The sequence below is a fragment of the Triturus cristatus genome, chromosome 2_1 (assembly GCF_964204655.1).
Source record: "Triturus cristatus chromosome 2_1, aTriCri1.1, whole genome shotgun sequence".
Lineage (NCBI taxonomy): Eukaryota > Metazoa > Chordata > Amphibia > Caudata > Salamandridae > Triturus > Triturus cristatus.
The window spans coordinates 1,074,102,626-1,074,128,562 of NC_140581.1; the positions used below are offsets into that span (position 1 = coordinate 1,074,102,626).

The 25,937-nt window shown below is 43.9% G+C and overlaps 1 protein-coding gene across 2 annotated transcripts in view; it reads right to left on the bottom strand.

Annotated features, from left to right (window-relative positions):
- Window positions 1-311: 311 nt before the first annotated feature.
- AP1AR (adaptor related protein complex 1 associated regulatory protein) overlaps window positions 312-25,937 on the bottom strand; it is a 202,273-nt gene continuing 176,647 nt past the window's right edge. For both annotated transcript variants that reach the window (XM_085636195.1, XM_085636202.1), the window contains one exon: window positions 312-873. In XM_085636195.1, coding sequence (XP_085492321.1) covers window positions 614-873 — 260 coding nt within the window. In that variant the 3' untranslated portion in view covers window positions 312-613. The remainder of the gene's footprint in view (window positions 874-25,937) is intronic.

Sequence of the window (25,937 nt, forward strand, 5' to 3'; positions counted from 1 at the left end):
AGGGAAGAACTCACATGGCAGATGCACCTTGATCAGTCTAAGGAAAAAACACATTTAAATTGGTTCTGGCTGGGATTACTAAAGGAGACAGATGTTCTAACAGTCAAGAGAACAGGATCCAGTGGGTAGAGAGTCAACAATTAAAACACCTCATTGAACAACATTATCCTAATTCTTCAAATCAATATCGAGTCTAGATGTGGACTTTGCTCCACTGTGCTCCAGTTTTCAGCTAGAAAAGCACATAAAATGCACACCTTTCCACTAGAAATGGGACCCTAAAAGTTAAATAAAAACACAATGCAGGATTGTGTTGTGTATTAGTGCAGATAATTTAATAACAAACCCAGGTAATCTAGAAATATATGTGATAGAACTACAGTACCCAAAGATCTTTAAAAAGTTAAGATGTAAATGATGAAATTGCACTTAATTCTGAATTAATTCAGATACATTGTGTCATTGCCATTCATTACTAATGAGCTTTTTACAGCATGGTTTAGTTTTCTTCTTATTAAAAAAAAAGGCTCAGAATAAACATTTGTACATTCCGTTCGACTGCAGTTGGTCATTGCTCAGAAAGGGTTCCATGTTTTTCTTCCACCAGCTACATCTACCTATCCTGCTGGTCAACTTCAGATGTCTTTGTGTCCGACAGTTCTAAAACAGGGTTCACAAATCCTGCATACTCAGAGTTTCCATTGTCATCCATTTCGGCACTAACAAAATCATTTTCCCACTCCAGTCCATTGGAGTCATCAGAGGTTGAGGTTGGGTGGCTGCCAGTCTTCTTGGTGCTGTGCTTTAGAGCAGCGCGCAAGATGTCCTCTTCTGTTTTTGAGCGTTCTCTCATTGGAACCATTCTGTTCATTCCTGTTGACACAAAGGGCAACATTATTAGATGTTCTATGCTTCCTGGTAGACTACCTTGTATTAGTTATCCAGGCACCATATTTGAGATGCAAAATGTGTGCAAAACATCACCAGACTATGCCTTAGTTTCAAAACCTTCCTTTTATTAATAGTGATGCAGACATTTGAGGTATATATGTGTATTTACACATCACACGTGCTATCCATGTCTTTAGAAGAACAGAGATGAACTACATTGTCCGACAGTTTAGTCACACATATTTAACTAAACGAACTAGATGATAAAAAGAGCAGCCTAAATAAAGATAATTTAGTTGCCTCAGATGCAAGACAATAAACCTAAAAAAAAGTAGTAGGGAGTGGTGAATAAATGCACACCCAACAGAATTCCTAGAATCAAGAACCAATTTAAGACTTGCTGTATTGTACACAAACACTCCCCCACTTCAAATCTCATATACCAAGCACGAACTAATGATCATCATAGAACACGTGCATGACACAGGAAAGTCCTGAGTGCAAATAAAATCACAAGCCGCCGAGTTCCAGAGTAAGTGAGGCAGACACCTCCTTGTTGTTATCCAGCACAAAGATCCGTAATAAAGGGTCTAATTAAAAACTTACCGGTTAATGTTCCAAAATCTCTGGGATTATATCCCACTTGTTTTTTCATCCTTAGTCTTACTTATTTATTTACTTATAGGAGGGTGATTTTCAAAACTGAAGTGCATCCTGATTGTCCTTGCCTAAAAAATTGAGGGATTTATGCCCAAGTTAATTAAAAAATATATATCTTGAAGGGACTAGTCAAAAAGAAGAATCTATTTTGTGGTCACATGTACTTAAAACAGAGTGGTATTTTTATTTAAACATAAACATTTTGGCAAGTATACACTATAGGGCCTGATTCACAAAAAGTTTTAAAGTACTTTAAGAGATTTACACTTCAGCGATGTTAGAGGGACAAGGTGAGCTCAGACACGTCCATTCTGCAGAACATGGTGCCTGTTCTGTAAGGGTGCTCTTCAGGTGGATGCAGGGTACAGCACCTTCCAAACCAGGTATTAAATGGGTCATAAGCATGCACTGAATTCACTAATGCGTGCTGCAATCTGTTTATCAATTGCCTTGTTATATTTCAAATAGTAGGTACAACAATTAGAAAAGGAGCATCCACTAAATGATAATGTTTCCAGCCCAAATTCAGGTAATCCAATGCTTAAAAATATATCAATGATGAATAAAAAAATTAGACTAGATTGCCAGGAGTCTTGAGAAAGCGTCCAGTTTCCAACTTTTATTGATTTTTCAATACATTACATTTTCCAGTCAGTCCAGCCAACGTGTCTCGTCCTCTATGGACTTCATCAGGGTTGTGCTTTTCAAACTTGTATGACTTTCAAATAGCAAGAAGTATGGACTCCTGCTTTAGTGTCTTCATGGATAATAAATCCCTTTTCGGGTCGTGTAGTACCCCCTAAATCATCTTCCTCCTTCACGCGCCAGGGCTTGAGTGTCGCAGAAAAATCAGTACTAGGTGTTTACATAACATGTGTTTTATATTATATGTGTAGTTTATGAATGGTGCAAATGATTTGCATGAAGAGGAACAATACTATGTTATACTGCTGTTGTAGGTACACATAGGGGGTCTTTCTAGGTTTTAAGGCATTGCTTACATAGCTTACAGTAGGAAGACAGTGGTGTTCTCAAACTGAAATGATGCGTAATAGGATGTACTTAAATGCTGCACTGCTTGACAGTCACTTGAAAAGGGTCTCTGCAAGCACTGGGCTTCCATTTTCCAGTGCGGGGAGTATCTGTACCACCTCCTAAGTACCTTTAGAAAGATTGTAAAAGCTACATTCCTTTAGAGCAGAATTTAAAACTATGTTTCAACAGGTTTACATCCACAGATTGTATCCAATAAATCTCTACCTGCTAGATTTCTTAAAATCCTACATGAAAAATTGACTTATAATGAAACTTTTACTTACTTCCATTCCTTATGTTTTTTAAATGCAACTTTGCTTTCCTTCTACCTGTCTCTCAAGTCGAAATCTCATGCATGTCGGTCTTAGGCTTTTTTTTTAGTAACCATAACACTCTATATATTCAGGCAAGCATTTGCCTCGAAGATAGCCCCCTCTAATGATCACACCTAAGTCACTGATTATCACAAAGAAACTAATGCATGGAGTGGTTTCCTTTAGTATGCAAAACTAACCCCAATAACGAATGGACTGACCACTAACTTTGGGCTTCCAGGTAGTGTGCTACTCACCATAAATCGCTTCAACGCATCATCAGGGGTAGTAAGCGCTATATAAATGCAATTTAAACAAACTTCAATTATTGGTGATGATATTTTCTTTTTATTCTAGGTAAAGCTCTTCAATGACTGTGTTACATTCATAAAAAACATATTTATAAAATAAAAAAAATAAATGGTACTGATTGACTCCAGTGGAAACAAGAAATATTATTTAATGTGTTCCTGGTTCCAAGTGTGTAGAAAGAGTGATTTCCCTTAACAGAAGGAAGAAAAATCTTTTTCATTTTCAGTAATAGACCTTGCTTTCAGAATAGAACTTGGACCCTGATACTCAGAGCATTTCACTGGTTCAGTTTAATTAATTCTGACAAAGACATTCAGGGAGGCTAAAAAAGAATGAAAGACCTTCTCAGGAAGAGAGAAATTAGACCTACATTCAAGTGAAATAAGGCAATAGGTTATGTCAAGATAGAGCCACAGGAGACACTCATCTTGCAAAACGAGATTTTGTAAAGGATCCTTTATTATGGTAAGTGAAAGGAATGCATAAATAAGATAAAACCTGATTTAGGGTTTGGCTACATTCACTTATTGATTTAAATAAAATATGCAGACATATTGATAGATAGATATAGACGAATTTAAATGTTTATTAATCTTTGGTACAACTTGGCTATATAAGACATCCAAATGCATAGTTTAAGGTAAGAGCAAGTTACTTGAGAGTAAATGGATGCAAACGTAGGCCATAACTTTCCATGAAAACCCCAATCAAGTTATGAGTTGCAAATGGTTGTTGAGAAATGAAGAGCTTCTACGGGAATTGAGAGCCATGTTGAGTGAAAGGGTGGTGGTGGTTAGTTTAGGGTGGTGGTCAGGGTGTAGAGGGTTGTGGAGGTCGTGATGATGGTTAGGGTGGTGGTGATGTTAAGGGGTGGTAGTGGTAAGAGTGGTGGATGTGAGGGTGATGTTTAGGGGGTAGTGCTGGTGCCTTGGGTGGATGTGAAGTTAAGGTGATAGTGGCTATGGTGGTTGTAGGGGTAGGGTGCTGGTGGTAGGCTGATGGGGTGGTGGTAGGGGTGGGGGTTAAGGTCATGGGTAGATTTGTGGTGGTCAGGGTAAGATGTTGGTATAGTGTAGTGGTGTGTTGTGGGTTGGTGGGAGGGTTGTGGTGGTCGTAGGGTGGTGGTGGTTGTAGGTTGATCGGGGTAAGGTGCTGGGTGTGGCACGGAGGTGATAGGGTGGTGGAGGTGATAGGGTGGTGGAGGTAGGCTGGATAGGGTGGTGGTGAGATTAGTGAAGGTGGTGATAGGTAGGTGGTAGTGGTGGTTAGGGTAAAGTGGTGAAGGCTGTAGGAAGCTAGCTAATTATGTAGTGTACGAATGTAGGGGTACACCATGCAAATAGTCCAGACAACCCTTATTGGTTTACAGGACTCAAATTAATAATCCCAAGTGCTCTATTTATGGTAGTGTGGTTGAGCAGCTAGGCTTATGAGAGGGTAGTGTTCAGCATTTGTTGTACACATAGAGTCAATAAACACAGAGACACACACATTCAAGAAGAAACTCCAGATCGATTTATTAAAATAACAGATGTTTATATAATTTTAGACACCAAGATAATTGGAATCAGGTAAGTACTTTAGTTGTTATAGAATTTTACAAGTAAAACAGTATAAAATCACAGCTGTCAGATTTAAGGCATGAGCCTTTAACACGGTAATGTTATCCTATGAGAGAAATATTCACTGCATAGGTACACTTACAAACGATTTTCAGGGTTACTCTCCTGGACATAAGGTGCTTAGAGGCCAAGCTCCAAAGAACCACCAGCAGTTCGGATTTACCTGTACTGGTGTGCACGAGTGCAGAGGTGCTGGTCGGGATGGTAGCCTCAAACGCTACCAGTTAAAGAATATGGAGAAATACCTGTGGAAAGAAAGGCTGCAAGCGGGCACTTGGGGGACTGGCCCGGCAGAACCCAAAGGGGGGCTCGGCTCTTGAGGGTTTCTGGAGCACAGGGACACCACTGGTTTACGTTGACCGCGGCTAGGGGGCTCCAGTGCAGAGGTGTTCAGTACGGCAGGTCGCTGCAGTTAAGAGACTCTCACTTTGTGTTGGGAGACCTGGAGAGGGGAAGAAAACAACTCAGCAAGCCCATTCTCGGTGATGGCCTCAGAGATGCTGACGTCCCACATCCGCAGGCTGGTTTTAGCGTTGGTGCTGCCCGGACTGGACAGGCAACAAGCCTTGGTAGTTACAAGGGCTCCAGAACCCCGGGCATTGGAGCAGGGAGGCTAGGGAAGGATCGAAGTCTTGAGACTTTGGGAAGCATAGGGCTTCTCTCCTGGACTCAGTGACCTTCTCCTGGTGAGCTGTTCCCTTGTTGGGCTAAGGGGTCAGCAAAAACGGTAAACCTGGCTGGCGCAGTCAGTGCCTGCAGATGCAGGGAAGTGGCTCCTCCACCCCAAGGGACATCTTTGCCGGTTGTTGAGATGCTGGTCAGTCTTCCAAGGGTTTGGGGAGAATGTGCAGCTTTTCGACAAGTCAGTCTCTCAGACTGTCTAGGGGCAAGCAAGCTGGGAGGGATTGGCGCCAATTTTTACTGCAGTTCTTCTGTTCTCGGTCTGTCGGTCCTTCTTCGTCCTTCCTCGGTTCCCAGTAGCCGAATCTGAATTTCTGGTGTCAGGGGCCCAACTACTGAATTCTGTTAAGGTGAGTGTATGGTAGTAGATAATGGGCTACCTACCCCCGGGGTACCTACACCCCCTATATGACCACTTCCTGTGGAGAGAGGGCATAAACCTGACCCAGAGTTTCTGGTTCCACTAAAAACTAGAGGGTGGAACCCTTCTTTTGTTGTCCACTGCAGGTAGCCCACCTTAGGGGATTGACTAGCCGGAGAGTGAACACACCTTTGGCTAGCTGAATTTCCTGCCTTTCCTGGTGCCAAATGGGCCTCAGGGTAAGGGGCAGCATCTCCCAGATCTGGGGGAATAGTAGGTTTTCAGGGGGCTCCTCTAAGGTGCCATCAGGGAGCATGACATAATAAATCTAGTACTGGCAACAGTGCAGATTTATTAGGACAAGGTGTTTGATACCCAACCCCGTTATTTTCAGTGAAGCCATGATGTAGCTGGGTAACCCTTAAAAGATGTTTAAGATGGCTTCCTGAACACTTGCAATGTCGTGGCAATGGAACGATACATCACAGGGTCTTCTGTTCATGCACATATGTATTCTTATACAATGCACCTTGCCTTAGGGCTTGAATGCCTACTCTACGGGCGACTTACATATAGTATATGCAGTGTGCATGGCACAAAGGGAGTGTAATATGTTGTGTTTTAAAATGGTTTGCACCATTTCATAGAGTCTGTAATTGCAGTATGCATGCAATTTGTGTATGGGTCCCTTAGGGGGGCATAATACATGCTGCAGCCCTTAGTGACCCTCTGTAGTATCCAGGCCCTTGGTACCAGGGGTACCACTTACTAGATACTTAGTGTGAGAAGCTGGCTTAGTAAATGGTGCACACTAAACTTATTTAAGTGGGCACCCTACACTAATCCAGACAATCCTTATGGTGATTTTAGTGGTCTTAGACAACCTTATGAAGCTCTCTAAGTGGTAGCTCTGTTGAGCATCCTTCAGGCTTAGTCCAGAAGGAGTGAGTGTAAAGCAGCTTGTTTCACCAAAACATAATCTAATTGGTATAGATTAATTGAAAAAGAACCACACAGTGTATTTATAAAACTATGTATTCATTATAAGACACTCACTAACACATACAGATATCTCCACCCCGAGATATACACAATGCACACAATACTTTTAAATTTAAAGAGGTAAGTAGCATGAATGCACAGTGGTCGCCAGGGGGAGACCAAACCATATACTAAAATAGTGATATGCGAACCACGACTCAAGTCAAGACTATACCCAGAAGACGGAGAAATGCCAATGACCCAAGGAACCACTCGAGGTAAGTAACCAGGAACCCCACGGAGGCCGTGTGCAGAGTGGAAACACCACCGCTGCCTCAATATAAGTCAATGGTTTAGTCGCAATTTTAAAGAAGGACCCTTCCCAGTAGACTCTGAAGAAACCCTGTGGAAGACAGAAGGTTGGAGAGCCACACCACCCGTGGATACCCTAGAAACCAGGATACTTATACCAGAGAACCAGGGTGTATAGGTGTGAAGTGGCGTTGGAAACTGCTGTCAAATTCAATGGAGGACTTCAGGAAGATGCTGCTGCTGGAGAAGGCGAACGTGTCCGGTGGAACCCAAAGGTATATTCAAGATGAGAAGTACCTGTAAGCAGAGAGGACTGAGTCTATGCCACTCAGGAGTGACAAGGAGGCACGGAAGACGAATGCCCACCGATGTGGGGTGTTGCAGGAGAGCGGATGGTGACATTGGAGCTGCAGCTGTGTGGACCAGGCGACGCTGTGGAAGACCAGGAGCCGTTCATGAGCTGTCCCACGTCGGATGTCGAGAGCTGAGGGGTCGGTGTCCGTCTGGAGCACCAACAACCCTTGCCAACTGCAAACAACGTGGAAAGTGAAGAAGATGCAGTGTAGGGACCAGCAAGGTCCAGGTGACTCCCCCAAAACAGGGGAGTCAGGGCAGGCCCAAGCAATCATGGGAGCCCGCAGAAATCAAAGAAGGCCCTCAAGAGGACCCACAGTCCAGTACTCCCGTCTCCCCTTGCACACTGGAGTCGCAAGGGGACCTCGAGCAGCACAACAAAGATGCAGTCCCACAGTGCAAATGATGCTTCAAGGACGCAGATCTTGGTCACAGGAGATGCTTGAGGTTGGGGCTACTTGGAGTCCGATGATCTTGGAGGAAGGAAGCCAACAAGCCTTTGCAACGGCAAGTCGATGCGGTGCACAGGGGTTTGGTTCCTGTGGCTCCTATGAGGGGTATTGGCCTCAAACTTGGTGAGAGGACAGGGCAGGCCTCGAGGGATGTGAAGAACCACCACCTGTGTTGCTGAGCCTTTTGGAGCTCGGGATCAGCAGACCGGTCAGCTTCATTGTGGTGCCTGCAGATGCAGGAAAGTGACACCTTCACTTCAAGGGAGGTTCCTTCAGGTGTCGTGGATGTCCACAGGCCTTGGAAGGTTCCTGTATGGAGCACAGGCACAGACGTTGCAGCAGACTTGCAGGACGACGAGACTAGGAGCAGCAAGAGTCTTACTAGTTGCAGTCTCAGAGCCCAGAGCAAGGTCCAACGAAGTCCAGAGTGCCCAGACGATCAAAGAAGTGGTGTCTTGAAATTAATCTCGTCCCACAACGAATCTAGGCACCCACCTACAGGTAAGCCCTTAAGGGCCCTAAGGAAAGTGTTGGGAAGATTCAGGGCTCCCTCCCAGGGGAGGGGTCGGACAGTGGGCAGGACACTCCCATGTCCTCTGTCCAGGTTGGCACCAGAGCGGGAGCCAATGGCTCCCTCAGCTGGTTTGGAATGGACTATGCATGTACGGCACCAACTATGCCCCTCAAGCAGACTGAGTGGCACTGGCAAGCGCTCCTACTAGGCTTCAATACACTAAACCCTGTCTGGGAGGTGGTTACACCTCCCTGTGAGAGGATAACTATTGTTCTGCCTCCCATGCTCGAGCCTGGCTCAGCAGCAGGAGGGTAGAATCGTGTGTCTGGCCGGCAGCAGCCATGTTGTGCTGTTCGGATCTAGAAGACTGGTACCGGGAGCCCGGGATCAGCAGACCGGTCAGCTTAGTTGCGGTGCCTGCAGATGCAGACAAGTGACTCCTTCACTTCAAGGGAGATTCCTTCAGGTGTCATGGATGCCCACAGGCATTGGAAGGTTCTTGTATGGAGCACAGGCATGGACGTTGCAGCGGACGAGCAGGGCGACGAGACCAGGTCAGCAGGAGTCTTCCTAGTTGCAGTCTTGATGCCCAGAGTGAAACCCAGCGAAGTCCAGAGTGCCCAGACGGTTAAAGAAGTGGTATCTTGAAATGAATATTGTCCCACAACGAATCTAGGCACCCACCTACAGGTAAGCCCTTAAGTGCCCTAAGGAAAGTGTTGGGAAGATTCAGTGTTCCCACCCAGGGGAGGGGGTCGGACTGTAGGGAGGATTCTCCCATGTCCTTTGTCCAGTTTTGCGCAAGAGCAGGAGCCAACGGCTCCCTGAGCCAGTTTGAACTTGAGTATGCAAGACTGGTACCGGGAGCACTGAGGGCCTCCCGGAGGAGCTTTACAGGTGTGAGGGTATGATTTGAACATTTTGATACCAAACCTGACAAGGTTCGTTACAGCCAGTTTAGAGATGGTCATTGCATAATGAGACATGGCCACTCTATGTATTGTAATGGCTGATCCACTTACAACCCTGGAGAATGCCCTCTGAAGGTTGTAGGAGCGCCCTGTTCGTGCAGGGGCACCCTCACACTTAGATCCGTGGACCCTGCCTTCAGGATGGAAAGTGCAAAAAGAACAAATGCAATAAGGCTTGCCTTAGGGGTAACTTGTAGGTTTTAAGTGCAGTGACCTCAGATATAGGGAAACCTATACCTGTTGTAAGTGGTGCTAGCACCAGCTCACACACGCTGCAATGGAAGGCCTGTTGTTACAGTTTGAGTGATCTCCCATGGGAGGCATAATGCATGCTTCAGCCCATAGGGGACACCGGGGGTACCTATGACCTGGGTACCTTAGTACCATATACTAGGGACTTATAAGGGTACCCCAGTATCCAATCTGTGAGGTACCCAAGTACTTAGCATAAACAATTTAGGAGTGAAAGCACAGAGACTGGGGTCCTGATTAGCAGGATTCCAGTCAGAAACAGCATAGCACCAGGCAAAAAGAGGGGAAAACCACAAACGCAGAGTCTACTTTCCTAAACAGGGGTACTAAATGCCATGCCAAGTTGTGGTAAAATTAGACATTTACCTTGTTTTAAGGGAAAAAGCACTGGCACTGGGCCCGATTAGCAGGGACCAGTCCACTATCAGTTGAAAAACATCAATTCTAGGTCAAAAGGTGGGGGTGACCATATCAAAAGGAGACACTATCCTACAGAAGCTATGGTGTTAGTGGTAATTAGGGTGGTGGTTAGTGTGGTGGTAGGGTGTTGGTAGTAGCGCGGTGGGGGTAGGGTGGATATAGGCTGGTTAGGGTGGTGGTAGAGTCCTGGGGTGGTGATAAAAGAGTGGTTTGAGGGCGATGGTGGTTAGGGTCGGGGTGGTTAGGGTGCTGGTGGTGGTTAAGGTAATGGTGGAAGTGTTGGTTAGGCTGGTGGAGGGGGTAGGTGGTGGTGTGGTGGGGATAGAATGGCGGTGTGTTTGTTAGGTGCTAAAATCCACTTGTGAGGTAATGACTCTTTCTGCAGTTTTGAGACATGACCACCTCCATATTCAGAGAAAAGCTTTACCTCAGATAATCAATGTCAGCATTAACATTTTAATTTATAGTTTTTGCTTAACATGCCTACAGATTATTAATGCGGCACATTGTGCTATATGCAGTTACACAGATTGTGTTTCACAGTTAGTGAGAACACCCCAAACCCCCATCAGAACAATTGTGCCCAAGTATCTCCTCTAACCCGATTGGTAGTTGTGGACATAGCTTTTGACAAACAGTCACTTGCGTGTTTTGGTATCATTTTAATTTATGCTATGCGTTCCGATATGTTTTATCACGTTAATTTTGTGATGTTTTAATACCATTTGTTGTGTCGTGCTATAAAATGTTTGTTATGTTATACAGCGCAAGGCGATCCAGTGTTATGAGTTTTCTTTTAACTATTTGGTGCTGGTCAGTACGAGTGAAAACACTATCGTTTTACGCTTTCTTTTGCTATACTCTGGCCCCCCTCTGTTTGATCGCAGGGAGTTAAATTCACCATTGTAATGTTCGATTTACCCTCGAGCGAGGATTTTCATCTTCCTGCAGTGCTGAAGACCGCGCATTAGTGGTAGACTAGTGTTCCATTCATGGCAAGAGTCATGCATTCTTTGAGTTTCTACAGCGCAGGCTCGAAGGGAAATGCTGTACACATTTGCGCATATAGTACACTGCGCATGCGCCTGAGATTAGCATTTCACTTTCGGCTCATGCGCTCTTATGACACTCGTCTACAGACACGAGACGATTGCCTACACCTGTGAAGGATCGTCCGCATTAGAGGGTGTATTTATAGAAGCCTCACTTGCCTGCAGTCACCTCCCAGACTGCGCGGAGTCCGGCTCGAGGAATCGACGGATAGGTAAGGAGAGGGAATTGTCTGACCTCGCAACGTGTACACTTGTTTTCATGACCCTAGTTTTTGACATTTGGACTTGGGGAATGGTTAATGTCATGGTATCACTTCTGTTTAATAATTTAATTATGGAAGGCCAGTACTCTCTTGGGTCCCGTGTTTTAGGATTCACAGAATGAAGCTGTGGTTCTGGCAGCATAGGAAGGGTGCCCTTTAACTAAATGACATACATCTTAATATATAGGCACACCGGGAGAAAGATAGCTGTTTGGGTAGAGGGCGATACATTGCCAGTTTCCCAGACACCGGGCCTATTTTTGACTTTTTAGGGTGGTTCTTTTAGAGTTATTATTTTTAAATGGGGTTGTGATGTTGAACAGAGAGTAGGGGAAGTAGAGAGACAAGTATCTATATGCAACTGGTTGTGTCTTCTCCTACCTGTCAACAGAGCGGTGCCTCCTTCTCCGAGCAGTCAGCCGGGTGAGGTGAGGCTGTCCTCCCACAGAGAGTTGGGTGAGTTGCAAAATAAAAAAATTTTTCCAACGATTCTCCCTTTTGTAAAAATTAACCATGTTTTGGGTTTTAAGAGTTTGACAGTGTCCAATAGTCGCTGTGGAAGCTGGTTAGTGGAGTTGTTTTTCATTGTGTGTTGTACCTTTCTTTTGTGTGTTTCAGGAAAGAGGACCAAGTTCCTATACCCGAGCAAAAATTACTTGCCCGGTAGGGTGGCTGTTGCCACAAACCTTTTGTCTTCCTGTTTTTCACATTGTCTTATTTTGACATATCACTTGTTGCAGTAGTTTTAGTTTCACTGATATAGGTCCTGAAGAAAGCCGGGTCAGGTGACCACCTCGGCTGAAACATGTTGACCCTTGGAGACCAAATTGAGTTATAGTCTATTTTTTCAAGACTAGTTGGTCTTTTTTAGACATGACACCTGGTCAATCTCTATTAAAGAATATTTTTGCCCACGTAGTCATTTTTAGTACACCATCATTTTTTTAGCACTGCACCTTTTCTCTTGAGTCTACACATTGTGTCAGGAGTTTTCACTATCGGGGATCATTTGGTCGGGCACTCAGTAGAGCCGGCTGGTTCGACATTGTAGGCCCAGACTTTTGACTCTGTAGAGTCGCAAATGACGATGCTCTGCCAATAAGGGTGGGATGATGGACTCTTTGCCTCTGACACATTGATGTATTCATTTGAGAGGTCCTTTCACTTTGTTTATAGCTTCCGACTAGCTTCTGTAGCTTTGACTTAGTACCTTTTCTTGTCGTTTCTATGTAGTTAGGGGTATCAAGGTACGTTAGTCGTTAAAACTATTTCCCCGTGGACCCTTGTGTATATGGTGTTTTTGGATGTTATACAGCGCCCCATGATATCCTACCATATGTGGCCAGGGCATGCAGTAACATGCTAGCTATGTTATGCTATGTCACTCTATTCTATGCTGCTATTTTATTTGCTTTGTCATGCTGTGCAAGGCTGTCTCATGTCCTGTTTGTTATGTTACATTTTGCTGTTCTGATATATCATGCTGTGGATTCCGATGACGTTTTGTCTTGTCGTTATGATCTTCCATGCGGTGCTTCACAGGGGCTAGCTATTTCGTGGCGAGATGAACTGATTTGCCCACAATCCCAGGATGCTGAACCGACTCCAGGACACAAACCTTGTTCCTCACTTCAAAAGTCGGCGGTTGAGGCCATTAGGCCACATCTCCTCCTATGCCCTATGCGTATGACACTGCATTAGACATAAATTCCACGGTGACAGCAGAGCTGCAATAAGGGGGAAGAGTTCAACAAAGCAGCAATGTAGGGACAGAGCAAGTAATTTATGTGCCAGAATGCTAATTCAATTTAAGGGCACATTAAGAGGGGGCGAGGATCAAGAGCAGAAGCTGGGATGGGGTATGGGCGTTTTTGGCAGTAATTATCACAAGAGAATGTTCTATACATGTATTTATTAATCATTCAAATTACAGATGGAGTTGTGCTGGATTATTATTAATTTCTGCACAGTTGCCACAAGCATGAAAACTGAAGTGTATAGTTCTAAAATATTTAAACGTCATCCCTGCTATCCAATTAACCATCACGTAAAACCGCTTGGAGCACATTGGGAAACTGACCTGCGCACCAGCAAACATGGAAATATGTAAACTGCTTGACCAACAGCTCGGTCAAGGAAGAGCTTCATATATGTATGTGTTTCTTAGTGAAAGCATATATTAGTATTCTAGGCAAGAACCATCCTTGCACTATTAAAAAACACGCTTGAAATGGAATTTGGGCCGTGTTGTGTTTGTTCGGAATGCACTACTGACACAATTGTGTGGATTTTTAGGGGTTCACCACCCCACCGTGGAACACCATCACTAAATGGCTTGGGACCCAGCGACACTTGAATGGTGGTTTATGTGTGACTGTGTGTATTTGTGTGTGAGTGGGTGTCTCTATGGGTGTGAGTAGCTGTATAAGTAGGTGAGTGAGCAGCTGTGTGTGTGTGCGAGTGGTTGTGTGAGTGACTATTGGTGAGTGAGTGAATGGATGGATGTGTCAGTGAGTGTCTGTGTGAGTGGCTGTATGGGTGGGTTAATGGGTGTGTAGGTAACCGTATGGGTGAGGGAGTGGATGTATGAATGGCTGTTTGGTTAAGTGAGTTGGTGTGTGAGTGGTTGCATGGGTGTGTGAATGGGTATGTATGTGGTTGTCTGGGTGTGTGTGTGCGTGTGTGAGTAGCTGTATTGGTGAATACGTGGGTGTGCGAGTAGGTGTGTGGGTGAGTGTGTGGCTATGTGACTAGTTGTATGAGTAGCTCTATGGATGAGTGAGTGATTGTGTGAGTACTTGTATGGGTCTGTGAATGGGCATGTGAGTAGCTGTGTGGGTGTCTGAGAGATTGTATGGGGGTGTGTACTTCTGTGGATGATGTTATGAGTGATATCAATGAACATGTCCTTTGATGTAAAATGTGAGGTCATAAGCAGTGCATTGCGGGGGAAAAAGTTATAATTAGCTCTGCTAACTAGAACTGCTGAATTTCACTGGTTTTGTACAAGTGAAATCAGAGCCTAACTAGAAAGTCCCTGTAACCTTTGGTTTTTTCAGTTAATTTCTATGTTTTTTTAAATTCTATTTCCTAACTATAATGTCCCTGTAACCTTTGGTTTATGAAGTCAATTTCTAAGTTTATTTTTTATTTTATTTCCTAAATGTAAGCACTAACCTTTGATAGTGTGTGAGTGAGTGCATGAGTGTCTCAGTAAGTATGTGAGAGTCTCAGACTGGGTCTTTCAGTCAGTGCGAGTGTCTAAATGGGTTTGTGAGTGTCTAAGGGCTCTCAGTTTTGCCCTATTCTGCTCTGTTTTGCCTTTCCTGCTCGTTTTTGTGCCCTATGTTTTGCCTTTTTCTGCTCAATTCTCACCTTTATTTCGTATCTGGCTGCTGGTTTCTGACCTCTATTTTGGCTCTTTCTGCTTGTTGCGGACCTTTACTTTGCCTTTTTCTGCTCGTTGCTGACCTTTATTCTGCCTCTTTCTGATCGTTTCTGACCTTTATTCTGATTCTTTCTGTTCAGTTCCCACCTTGATCTTGCCTCTTTCCGCTGCCTTTATTCTGCCTCCATCTGCTTAGTTTCTGACCTTTATGCTGCCTCTTCTGCTCGCTTCAGACCTTAATTTAGCATCTTTCTTCTCTTTACCCCTGGACCGCCGAGGGCAGCCTCATGACCCCGCGGTCCCAGCCGGCTCCCCGCCTCCTGCGGGATCCAACATTGCTGCTGCATGGAAGGAGCTGCTGGAAAGGCAGCTCTGTCTATGCAGGAGCAATCTGTTTCATCTTTTTCTCTGCCTGCATGTCTGCGGCCAGGGAAAGAGATGAGACCTCCGCTTCAAGCAGGCGGGAGCATTTTGACAGCTCAACCACTGAAACAGGGTGTTTGATCTCGTTTTGAAAGCAACCAGCTATGTCCCAGGGGTGCGGCCCCCTCCTTTCTTGGGCACTGGCCGCCCCGGAGAGGTGGTGGTACCTGGGGCTGAGAACGGCCCGGGAGAGGGACTGCGCAGCCCCTCCCCTATTCTTAAAAAAAAAAAAAAGGGCCCCGGGGAGGTGGTGGTACCCAGGGCCTGGGTGGGTCCGTGGGCCCCTCATTTTTGTGGTTTAGCCACAAGTGGTGGTGGTCCTTGGAGCTGGGGGGAGGGGGAAAGAGTCTGCACTGCCCGCCCCCAACAGTGCTCGCTTGCCCCGGGGAGGAGGTGGTTCCCCGGGCTTCTAAGAGCAATGGAAGGGGGGCCCGTGCACCCCACTTTTGTTTTTAGGTCGAGTTTAGAGACAGCGCTCATGCGCTTCTGTACAAGGCATGCTGTACTCCCGTTGTGGGCTTTGAACACACACAGCACTTTTTCATTGGTTGCTTGGTCTGCCTTTACAAATTCAATTGACTTCGTTGGTGAATAATGTACATTTGTCCCGCCATGTGGCTTTTTGTTACATCCCTGGCAACTGCCCCTGCTATATGGATCCTTTCACTAGTGGCCATATGTTTTGTTTCAGAGCACTACTTTTTCTTTCTGACCTCTTCTCGCAGCTTGCTTTTTAATTTTTTTTTATTAAGACACGGGGAGAGCCAATGCTGAGGCTTGAAACCTGTTTCCCAGTTCCAAAGTCGGCAGCTCTTGATATTATGCCACATGCAGTCTCCAAAAAATCAGAATTTTTGTTGTGCTTTTATCTACATTTCCCTCACTGAGTCACCCTCCCAGCGCTCCCACTCTTAACCCTTTACTAACTTTTGCTTCCTGTTTATACAATACATGCTGCCATGGTTCTGCACTACACAGCACTCCAAAGATTGCAGAGGTGAGACATTTTTAGGTCTCGCCTGAGACAGCGCTTTAGCGCTGCTCTCGCGAGAGCTTTTGTTAAAGGGGGATCTGGAAGTGCAAACGAGTGCTTTTCAGGCCTCCAAATACAGTGCATGTGCGCCGGGCGCGCGCACCATTTGGCAGCCTGAAAAGCACTGCCTGATCACTTTCACGGCCGCTTTGATGTCCTCAGTGAGCCACGCGGCCACTGAGGACATCAAAGCGGCCGTGAAAGTGCACACCATTTGCCACCCTCTTCCTGCTTGTTCTCTGAAGGTTCCGGATATCTTGTTCCCAGCCAAGAGAAGTCACGTGCTGCTCCTTTGCTGTTTCCAGTCTCTTATCCGCTGAATTTAGATGAGCATTGTGATTGGCGATAATTGAGTTTAGTGATCTTTGTTTTGTGTCTTCTGTAGTTGAGGTTTTGATCTTTCCCATTCATACTTTGATACTTTTCTTATATGACTGCCGTCTTTTTTGTCAGAGTTGCGAGGTTTTGTTTACCATTCAATGCCTGCTGTGTGGCTAAACATGTACAGCTCAATGGTATCTGTTCCCCCAAACCAAGGTATTTTACTCTACAAGGAGACACATACATCACTTCGAAATCTAACAACAAGCATTTGCAATGCAATTGGTCTCGCAGTTACACGAGTTAAAGCTATTGGCATTGTAAATGACAATGCCAATAGGCATTGTTATTTGCAATGTCAATAGCTCAAACTCGCGTAAATGCGAGACCTAATGCATTGCAAATGCTTGTTTGTTTTTTACTGCCTAGTACCTTCCTCCCAGCTGCCTTCCGATTGCACACTTCCACCCGCAATTGGCGTTGGTAACGGAGGTGGAGTAGCATGTTTTTAAGTTTGGCAGCCCTGCTTAGGTCTTTGCACACATGGTGTACATGCTACATTATGGTGCCGCCTGCGGTCGAGAAAAAAATACACGTTTCCGTTGCAGAAATTTAAGTGCATCTCTATATTTATTTTGAAGCCGTAGTTAGGGTGTTGCTGCTTTAAGATCCTGAGCAGGACCTGGAAGCATTGCAGGTAATTGCTACCACATCATGTGAGAAGGCTAGTCACACCTCCTCATTCCTGGCATCCGCTGCTACTTGCGCAATGTTTCCTCGGCAGCCAGCCAGGCTCTGGCTTCCTGCTGCTGAGCGCTCCGACATGCGGATGTAAACACTCACAAAACATGTGGAGGTTAAAATGCAAGGTTAGTTTTAGAATCATGATTCATATAAGCCTCTCTGCATGCTGCAAGAGTACATTAAATGAGCATATTTAAAGGAGAATGTCAAACAAAAATGTGTAAACAAACCTATTTGGGATTTCTCATTGTTTTCTAACACCTTGGTATAATGTAGATAATGAAGCATCCTCCATGAAAAATTTAATTAATCACTGCAGCGTCAAGTTTAGAATGTAAGTAAAGCACATTACGTTTATTTTTGGGTAGCCAGAGAATATGAAAACAGGCCACTGAATACAATACAGTTTAACAGATTGTTTAGAAGAAACGGACCAGAAACTAAAGAATCAAACCAAATTAATTTTACAAAGATAAAGATTCTATCGTAAAAACTTTATACCCCATGACATAAAAGCCATAACGTGCACGATTTGTCCAAATTCTCTTCGAAGACATCTGCAGCACGTATAATTTAGATGGCGCTGTGGAACAAGCACCCATTTCCCAGAGAATTTACTGACTTTAAGCGTGGTAAACGTGATGTCCAGTCAGCTTGCAGCAGTTCCGATTACGGTTTACGGATGCAGTGTTTGAATGCTTCAGCTGATGTGTTAAGTTTGTCTCCTGTGCTGTGAGACTAAGATGGGCAGACCACTAAAGAAGCCTTCCTGCCAGTGATCCTGATTGCCTGAAAGAATTGCAAATGTGGGTGCCAAGTTGTTCTGCAAACATAAAGGGTAATCTTCAAATGCATAGGATGCTTGGGAGCAGGTACTGGCTTTAATTGATCGAACAATCTGAAGCTTTGTGACAACAAATATTTATTCTTTTTGAGTGGTAGAGCAAAGGAGTAACAATTGAGCTGTGAAGTGAATGCTTTTAATTGTATCTAGAACATTGGAATGTTGGGAGTTCCATTGAAGACAATGGAGTTCTGCCTGCTTCTAGGGCCGGTAAAGGCCCGCAGAGCAACATTCCAATGCCTTACAAAGGCCTCTCGGAGCTCGAGGGACCTTTGTTTAATTTGTTAGACCATTCTGCCCTCTAGTGGCAGAATGTTCTAATAGCCCTATAGCCCGTCGTAGCAGGGCTATACCGGCTATTAAAGCCCCTCGCCTTCGGCTCGGGCCTTTAACGCAGTAGTGCGCCTTTACTAGCCAGTGGGCTAAAAGGCTATATTATATAGCGCTCACTACCCCTGGTTATTTATGTCTTCCCCCTTCCTCTGCTGCGGTCAGCTGCTAGCTGTAAAGTGCTTCTTTGCTTGCTTCCCCATGTTTATTAATGCAGTGTTCAAACCAAGACTACGCACAGAGTCAAGCCAAGTTGACCTCTAAAGAACTTTGATTCTTTCCAGCACTGAGCCCTGTGCCAGAAGTTCGCGACTGGTATTGATGAACTCTGGTATACATAGATGTTTCAGGGAACGCGCCAAGGTGGTTCTGTTGTGAAATATTGATAACGTTTTCAGACTCCACATGTACAATTTTACGTTTTACAGATACATCTTCGGATTTAAACACAGCTATGGAAAATAGAAACATTAATGATATCCCTTTCATGCTAAGAAAAAACTTGCAGGCTCAATTTACTGCAACAACTGCTTTCTTGTATGCCTTTTTAAAAAACGTTTGTGTATATTTCACAACTCGAAACAGTAGGGTGAGGTTGCTCAAGGCCTTCTACAACTGGAACCACATATCATCAAAAAGATATGTACAATGTCTATATAACGGAGCAGAGCGTCTAACAGCTTGCAGACATGCGTGGACTGTGTATGGTACAACATTTTTCCTCTACTCGCTACATAATTGCATCTAAGTGGCATGTTATATTAGTTTTTAAGTGCCACACAATTCGACAATACACGAATCCACACCACATAATTCTACCACAGACAGCATATTTGAACATCTCATAATTCCATGCTACATGATTCAACTATACAATTCCACTCCACAACATTCCATGCCACATAATCACAATCCCAAAAATTAAAAGCCACATATTTCCACTGCACTCCATGCCACAAAATAGTACTCAATGCAACTTAATCCCACTTCACTCCAAACCATATAATTACACAATCCAACTCTAAACAATTCAATTAGACATAATTCCACTTCACCCCACAAATTTACACTCAACTCCAAAACATATTACACTCCACATAATACTACTCAACATGCTGCATAATTCCACCCCACGCCACACAATTCCACACTCCACAATTCAGCTCCACACAATACAATTACACTCACATAATACCACTCAACACCACATAATTCAACTCCACATAATTACACTCTATGCCATATCACAAATACACTCCACATTTATCCAGTCTATGCCATGTAGCAACACCACAATATAATTCAACGCCACACATTTCCACGCCACACAATTCAACTCTACACATTTCCATTCCACACTAAACAATTTACCAAACCACACAATGAAACACAATGACACAACACCACATACATCCAATCCACATCACAAAATTCAACAGCACACCACATAAGTAAACTCCACTACATACCATTCCACGACGCAAAATATAATTTCACATAATTACACTCCATGAAGTACAAGCTCACTCCACATAATTCCGGTACACTCAGTACCACATAATTACTATCCACATAATTCCACTGCACACCCTTACATTAGTCCACTACACACATCCGCTCCACACCACACACAATTCCACAACTAACAATTCCAATCCAACCCACATAATTCCACTCCACACCAAATACATCCACGTCATTTATAACATCAATAGCTATAACGCTCCCATATGTTAGACCTATTGAATTGCAAATGCTTGTTAATACATGTCCAGGGGACCTGGTCCACCTGGGGGCTTCATGAAAAACAAGCACAAGAGCCCGCATTTTTACTTTTTTGCCACAGATATGTGGCTCCGTCTCATTCCAGTGGCAAATATTTTAATTTAAAAAGTGCATTTTGGCCCTGTCTGTGTCGCAGGGGCATTCCAGAACAACAAAGGGTCAGGGTTTTCCTACTATGCCATGTTCAAGAAAAAAAAAGAAAATTGGGGGACTGCCAACTCTTCCTGGTTGGAATGTTTGCAGTCAATTCAGCACGAGGACTGTTGGATCCTGGAACTTGGTTTTTTTTTCTCTCAAAAACGACAGAACTGATTTACACCAAATAACAAAAGGGGTTATTTCTGTAACAAGAGCTACCTTCCTGCCAAATTTGGTATAATGCCAGCCAGAGATTCGGGTTGTAGTCGCGACTAAAATCTCTGGGAATGATATTTGGAAAAACACTTTTTTTGACATCCCCTCCCACCCTTTTCTCGGTTTCCGCTTTACGGATCTACCAGAAACTTTCCATACACACAAGAATCACCGGTGCACTTTTTGGGGGAAAATTTTGTGAAGATTCGTCGACCGGCGCCAAAGATATAGGCAAATCAAAAAACATTTTCTCTATGGAAACATGGTCCTAATTAGAACTATCTACTAGCAACTGCCAGTAGGTAATATATTTATTTTGAGATATATATTTTTATTCACTACGTTCTCTGTCAGTTTTCCGCTCTCAACACAGCGGGTGCTCCAGCCGCGAGGACGAAACTCGCGTATTCATATCAGCCACAGTTCGAAAAATGCTGCGCACTCCGGCCAGTATTCAAATTAATTTATTTTAATTCTTTGCAAAACACGATCAAAACACGATCAACTGACAAAAGCAGCCTCCTGGCCTTCGTCAATGTCAGAGATTCCCTGCTCACATTTTCTATTTAACCATTTCATTGGTTGACAGGGACTGAAATAACAAACACAAAAAATAAAAAGCGGACTTTTAGAATCCAGTTACTTGTTTGGGGAAGATATCTCTAAATGTACAATTCAGAAAGATGCAATGCATGATGCTACACAGGGCCTACCTAAATCCATCCAAACATATCCACTTAATTCCAACAGCCCAACTAACTTGCCCAAGATGTCATTCCGATGAAGTGGATTTCCAACATATGCAATGGTTCTGTGCCTCCCTGGCGAACTTTTAGCAAGTCGTCTATGATGCCCTTACTACAGTCACTGAACTCACCCACTTGAATGAATGGGCAGCAACCGCCCTGAGGATATACAAGATGGAAAAGAATCAGTCAGGTTGAGTTTGGTTTGCGAACCTGGCCCTCTTATTGGCCAAACACGCTCTCATGCTACCCTGGAGGGCTCCCCAGCCCCTTTCACCTACACAATGGTACAACACACTGCTGCGATGGGAAAAGGCGAAAAGCACTAACCTCTACTATGAGAAGGCAAGGCGCCTTCACAAAAAGCCTATAGCAGTAGCCTGGGACACTATGTTTATACAATGCCAGGAGCTACTGCAAGGGGGCATGTCCCCACGTGATGAACAAACATAGAACCAATTACACACCCTTTGCCTGCCCCTGGTCCTAGGTACGTCCGTGACCCTACTGACTGATTGTCTCACGCACACGCACCCCCCCCACCCCCCGACATGGGCAAATGATGAACCCAACTGCCAATTTTAACCCCACTGCTCACCCCTGCAACACCCGCATCTGACCTACTGACACATCCTCATTTACACCCATGCTGCTGTTTAGCTGCGCCCTCCCCCCAGTGTAGTTATTACAGAGGTACACATGTCCTGATCCATGGCTAGAGTCTCATTCTCCAGGGGCCACTGCCCAGCTCCACATGGTCAGCACAAGACCTCCTGAGCCCTGCAAGGGGCCCCTGCTATGACTCGTCACCCCGACCCGCTACCGCTGCTGAGCTGATTTACAGATTGGACAATGTAGCTGGTATCTTTGCATATCATAACTGTAGTTATCATTATGTCTGTACAAATATAACCGTGACATGTTGTGCAGAAAATAATAACCTCAATAAAACTTTATACAAAAACATTCAGAATGGAGTTACTTAGGCTCATCCTTGCTCCAAATTTTAGATACATCTTCCTGTGGTACATATTCTAAAAGGAGTTCAACCACTTGACATTTCCTCTTCCACAGAAGAACCCAAGAACACCCTCAGTACTCCCGATTAAGCTCCACAGGAAAGCAATCACTATAGACACACTACAGGAATGACAACATGATAGGTAGGATTCATTCTAGTGCTAGACAGTAGAAACCCATGTTAAAGTGCCGCACTTTAAGAGTGAGAGTTCTGCTTCCTGTGTAATGGACAGAAGAAGGGACCCACATTATATGAAGAGGGAATATTCAAATCATCCCAGACTGTTATACCTTGGTGTTAGCACATACATTCTGGGAAGCCATGTGCAAAAGGCTTAGGTATTTGACCTGAAATTCACCCATTCAAGTCACCTGTTTCATTATACTTTTATGCTACTCCACGATATGGTATTGTAGCCAAATGTATTGATATTCGTTTCTTTAAGAAAGGTAGTTTTTAAATTCTAATTTTACTAGGTTTTATAAGATATTGTGTAATATATTGTAACATCTCTTTTGTGTGGTACAATACCTATCTGAGACCACCTGGCCATTTTCCCCCAATGGGATCTCTGCCACCTGTTTTATTCTACCAAATTCAACAAACATCACTGTATGCTGCAACTTTTTGGATTTAGGACTTGGTAAGCTCTGGCAAATCTTTAGCACGTTTTGCTCAGTTCTACGATTTCAACGTTTGTGCAGATCCATCACATGGCGCCAAGTCACAGCTTTTTGACTGAAGCCCCAGACGATTCTTCATGAAATATAAGATCCCAACACTGGGCATGAGTGCCGGGTCTCATTGGAATTCGTCAAACAGCTTCACAGTTTTAAGTACATGCTAAGTGTCTGCCAAATTTTGTAGAGATTCATAACCCTGCAACAAATGTATAAGGAAATCAAAAAACACATTTTCTATTTAAACTGCAACTTTATCACAGCATTTGCATATTCAAAATGGCAGCCAAACTCGCAAAAGCTAGTGAATGGGCATTCTGATCTTCCTTCTTTTAATCATGACCAAAAGGCAACTTACAAGTCTCAAGAGACTGCCCTCTTTCAATATTAATTATGCCTTTGCATCACTTTTAAAAAAATTTTTCTAGCAATGCAAAGTCTAACAACACTGAATGGAATGAAAACAAACTTGGCCTGTAAGTAAAACTTAACTAAGAAAGTGTGCTTTCTGTAGTTAGGAGTAAATCCCTTCAGTAGTATTTGAGAAAGGAGTACAAGAGAAAGGTGTCAGGCAGGCTTCGCAAGGGGATATTTGTATGTCAATTTACTTTGCGATCATAAAACTCACAGGTTTCTTAAATATTTGACTTACAAAATCAACCAATTACATCTCTCTGAACAGTCGAATAATATTTAAGGTGGGCCAAGCGAGTGTCAAATTTCATGTAATTATGGTTCTGGGGCACTTTCCACTGAAACAGTGTTTTTAGATAGTTAATAAGTGACTGTGTTTACAAATGTACAAGTCATTTGGTACTCGCTTGTTTGGGGTGGGTGTTAAAGTTGTGTAAACTAACTGTGAATTTTTCAGCATTTTTAGGTTCCGTCTTGTAGACTGTGGTTGCAAATACGAAGTCAACTTGCTCTCCTAATCAACCTTAACTAAACTTTTAACACATGCAAATAATAAATGCCCATCGAAAGCTATTAGCGTCGATACAGACTATTCACAGTCATGCTGTAACAGCAGCTGAAGGACAAAAGTTGCTTTTCAATTGCTGTTAAGTCACCACAGAAAGCACTAACTTTCCTGGTGTCTCCTCGCCTGTCTTGGTCTACAGCAGTGTTCGCCAAAGTCAGTCCTGGAGGGATGGATCCAAGCCAGATTTTTAAGATAACTACATTTATCTAAATGGGGATATGCTAAAAATCTTGCATGGATCTGGCCCTGCAGGACCGACTTTGGAGAACCCTGGTCTACAGGAATCTGTGGGAAGCGGTGGAATAGTGATCGACAGCCCCCTCATCTACACCTCTTCAGTCTCTGCAGACCCAAGAGTGGCAGGGAAAAGTCAACTGTTTCCCTTTAACAGCACAGATCTGCACTGACTCACGTGGATAGGGATTCCGGCCCGCGCTGATGAGTGGTTTCCATAGTGCCGCTATCTGAGCAGCCCCTTTCTCTACTCCACTTGTATTGTCTATTTTATGGTATTTGATCACTTCCATGGAAAATAACGCTCTTATTGAAAGCTACCCATCTATATTTCTATAGATTAAAGAAGCTGACAGATGTTGGCAAATCTTCCACCCCTGGATTTTTCAATTGTTAGAGAAGTGGTGAGAACACTAGAGCCACTAATAGAAGATGAAGAGGAATCTGAGACTGGAGTAATTTAAGCAGTGGTTTTGCAGTGCTACAGCCCAACAGCAAAGAATACAAGAATGTTTTAGGACATACATTTTTATAATATACACATCCAATTCCACCTCTAAATCTCTACGCAAATTTCCTTGAATGTTCCAATATCAATTTTGATCAATACGATGATTTTCACATAGTAGTCTATGACATCCATTGTAGAAATATCTTGGAACCTGGGTGCTACCCACAATGTGGTGTCTAAGATGAGTGAGGTGGTATGTGAGACCTCACTAGAAGATGCATCATAAAATGTGTCAAAAGTTGTTCAAACTGAGTCCTCAATTTCCTAAATAGATAACGTATTGAACTGAAGACCGCACTTGCCAGAGTGATGCCACTGGCATCTCAAATCCAGCCCATTACACTACTTGTGTTGGGAAACATTCCCTTAGTATGTATCTGTTGGACTTGGTCTTTTTTGCAGGGTCATCCCAGAACTTTTTGCCTTCCTCCTGTATTTTTCCTGACCTGTTGTTGTTGGTTTTAGGACACTAGGCACTTTATCACTGCTGTTCAGTGCTAAAGTGCATGCGTTATCTCTGGTAAACTTGGTAAGATTGGTCTGCACTTATTTGGCATATTTAATTTACCGGTCAGTCCTTTGTACAGTGGCATCTCATATACCCAGGGCTCGTAAATCAAATGCTACTGGTGGGCTTGCAGCGCTGCTTGCGTCACCCACCAAAGCATCCTTTCAAACCTGTCTCAGTCCTCTGCCACTGTGCTGTGAAGTAGCACCTAAATTGGTTGCCACGTCTGTGACTCCCCTTTTACTACATATCCATCACCCCTAAGGTAGGCCCTATCTAGCCCTATGGGCAGGGTGCAGTGTAGGTAAAATGTAGGACATATGCCTTAACTGTGTGACATGTCCTGGTAGTGACAAACAGCCTATTTGGTTTCTCACTGCTGTGAGGCTGCCCTCTCATAGGAATGCATTGGGGATATGTGCTTCAGTGGTAATTCCGGACATCAGAGGGGTAGCGTGATCAAGTTTGGTATGTTTGGAATAGTGGTGATACATGCTGTGTATTGGTGTTAGCAGATTTATTATCACTATTTTAGAAATGCCAATTTTAGAAGTAGGCATTTCTGTGCGTTATGTGTCTTTGCCTG